Consider the following 2,500-nt stretch of genomic DNA (forward strand, 5'->3'; position numbering starts at 1 on the left):
TTAACATGCCAGTGAAAATGTTTAACCCCAGGGCTTAATGAGGGAAGGCATGTAGCGGGTTCACAGATTGTAGAATGCATGTTGTTGACTGCACCAACGTCTCAGTCCACTTACAGAAAGAGAGAGAGAGAAATGTGTGTTTTGTGTCAACGCTTAAATCACTCAAACTTCAAGCCTTCAAGGTTACACAAGGCAGGGATCAGGGCAGTGTACGCAGGGAGGTTCACATACAGTAGTGTAATTTGACCAATGTTGTACAGTTAAGCTCTTAAAAAAATGGAAACTTTTCTCTTAAAAAAAAGATTCTCTCTCCCTCACTGTCTTGCTCATTATCCCTCCCTCCCTTTCTCTCTCTCTCTTTCTCTGTCTCTCTCTCTCTCTCTCTCTCTGTCAGACATAGCTGGTGTTTTGGCTCTGCAGGTGGTAATCCCCACACAGACGCACAAGCCTCTTCTCATAACTCTCCATCTATCCCTCCGAGAAAAATGCGCTCTAAAACTGCTGTCTTCATATCGAGATAAGATGACTTGGCTGCCGTTCAGGGCCGTGTTATTGACATGTCCAAGGCCAGCGGGGAAGCCTGGTAATAATAGCTGATTTGAGTTGCAGGGATCAAGTGAGACTCGGGGTATAGAGGCACTGCAACTGGAGCCTGTGGGCAGGGGGGGGGGGGGGGGCGGGAAAGACTTAGATAATTCCCTACGGGCCGGCGCATAATTTGAAAGATGGGCTTTTGTGTTTGTTTTGTGGCAACTTGTGCATACATGATGATTGTGAGAATTAAGGGAGACAGGGGTCTAGGTTATGCAATTGTCTTTGGTTTGTTTGGCATACCCCATTTCAATCATTCTTTTGTGTATTGTATTGGGCTTCTTTTTTCAAACTGAACCATGCATAGAGAAGGAATGTTTTATATGGCCTTGTCGAGAAAGGACTGCAGTGTGTGTATGCTTAAGCATTTGGGCCCGTTTTTGTGTGCGGATAATGACCCTTTACTTCAATGACCTTTGACCTCTGAACCCTTAATGACAGACTGTGGCAGGTAACAGGTAACATCTGCGCGGTCTGCTCCGCTCTAGACGTGGTTGGCCCTGCACGCTAACGCTCGATTCTGGCCGCGAGGCTCATTAGCGTCTAGGGGAACCTGACGTCAATACGTCAACACGTTTGCTGCCAGACAAGTTCCAACAATGCAAACTGATCAGCCATTGTTGCCATGGCCTCTCGGAGGCAGAGGAAATGTCCGTGAAATAGTATACCACTGTGCAGTTGGCTTCAGCAGCAGCCCAGACGTGGCTTATATCTGCCTCATGAGGTGCTCCTCAGCTCACCACCGATTCCACCGTTTCCAGGAATCTGTGATGTGGCCCTCCGTTATGAAAGAGAGAATAAGAGGATCATGTGGAAGTGATGTAAAGAGAGAGAGAGCGTCAGAGTGAAAGAGTGAAAGCTGCTTCAGGCGCGTTAATCCTCTGTATTTGTTACATACTGAAGTGAGGGGTATTACTGTTGTTACCCACACACATCACACTAGCAGAGAGAACACTGTGTGGGGTTTATTAAGAATACATTTGCAAGCAGCCTAGTTTGTAGTCAACTGAATTTGAATTGGAATGTTTCAGGGTTTTTTGTTTTAATTTGGCTCATTTAAAAGGCAAATTGATAGCGAAATTTCCAACTTTGTAGGGTAGTAGTGCATATCTGAGAAACAAAATTAAAATTTGTCTCGTACAAGACTCAACTAATCTCAAAATAAAAAGAATGTAGTGTATGTACATGCAGTAGTCTAGTGTATGTTGCTTGCTTGGCTTTCCATCATGTCTAACTAATTATGATTCTGTGTTTCTCAGGGCACTCTTCACATACGATGGTGTCACCAACAACCTCAAACTGGCAGACTCCGGAGGTATGTAATGCTACCACCTACAGCAACTACCAAAACTCTTTTTAATAACCTCGAGAAGGCTGTTGCTGTGTGTGTGTGTGTGTGTATGTGTGTGTATGTGTGTGTGTGTGTGTGTGTGTGTGTGTGTGTGTGTGTACAATCACATGGTAATCATGGTCAGCATGATTCACACCTGCTTCGCTGTCTGACTAAGGACTCAACATGAAAATAAGTGCATTATACGCAGGTCATCATATCACTCTCTCTCTCTCTCTCTCTCTCTCTGTCTCTCTCTCTCTCTCTCTCTCTGTCTGTCTGTCTCTGTGTCTCTCGTCCTGTCCTCCAGCTGGTGGTGTGGTGGAGTTGGCTGGGAAGTTCCACGCCAGCAGGCCGATGTACGGGCTGTGTCGGTTGGGATGCACCGAGACGGGGGGACCCCGTGTCGCCATGATCTGCTGGGTAATGCCAGAGCCACCACAACCACGGCAGGGACAGCGCCACGATTGGGGATGGACGCTGGTCATGTGCTAAAACACACTGTTCCAGTGCTCCAAACAAACAGTCCAACTCACCAATGGGCATTCTGCCATAGAGTATAAATGTCTCAAAACGCCC

At 46.4% G+C, this 2,500-nt stretch overlaps 1 protein-coding gene across 1 annotated transcript in view; it reads left to right on the forward strand.

Annotated features, from left to right (window-relative positions):
• LOC143106091 (uncharacterized) overlaps positions 1-2,500 on the forward strand; it is a 33,090-nt gene that overhangs the window by 15,651 nt on the left and 14,939 nt on the right. Inside the window, exons 2-3 of the mRNA XM_076270269.1 lie at positions 1,851-1,906; positions 2,232-2,344. Of these exons, the coding sequence (XP_076126384.1) occupies positions 1,851-1,906; positions 2,232-2,344 (169 nt within the window). The remainder of the gene's footprint in view (positions 1-1,850; positions 1,907-2,231; positions 2,345-2,500) is intronic.

The sequence above is a fragment of the Alosa pseudoharengus genome, unplaced genomic scaffold, assembly GCF_046254945.1.
Source record: "Alosa pseudoharengus isolate Yale_2024_CS ecotype anadromous, Long Island Sound unplaced genomic scaffold, YU_APseudo_1.1 YU_APseudo_1.1_scf_6, whole genome shotgun sequence".
In the NCBI taxonomy this organism is placed as follows: Eukaryota; Metazoa; Chordata; class Actinopteri; order Clupeiformes; family Clupeidae; genus Alosa; species Alosa pseudoharengus.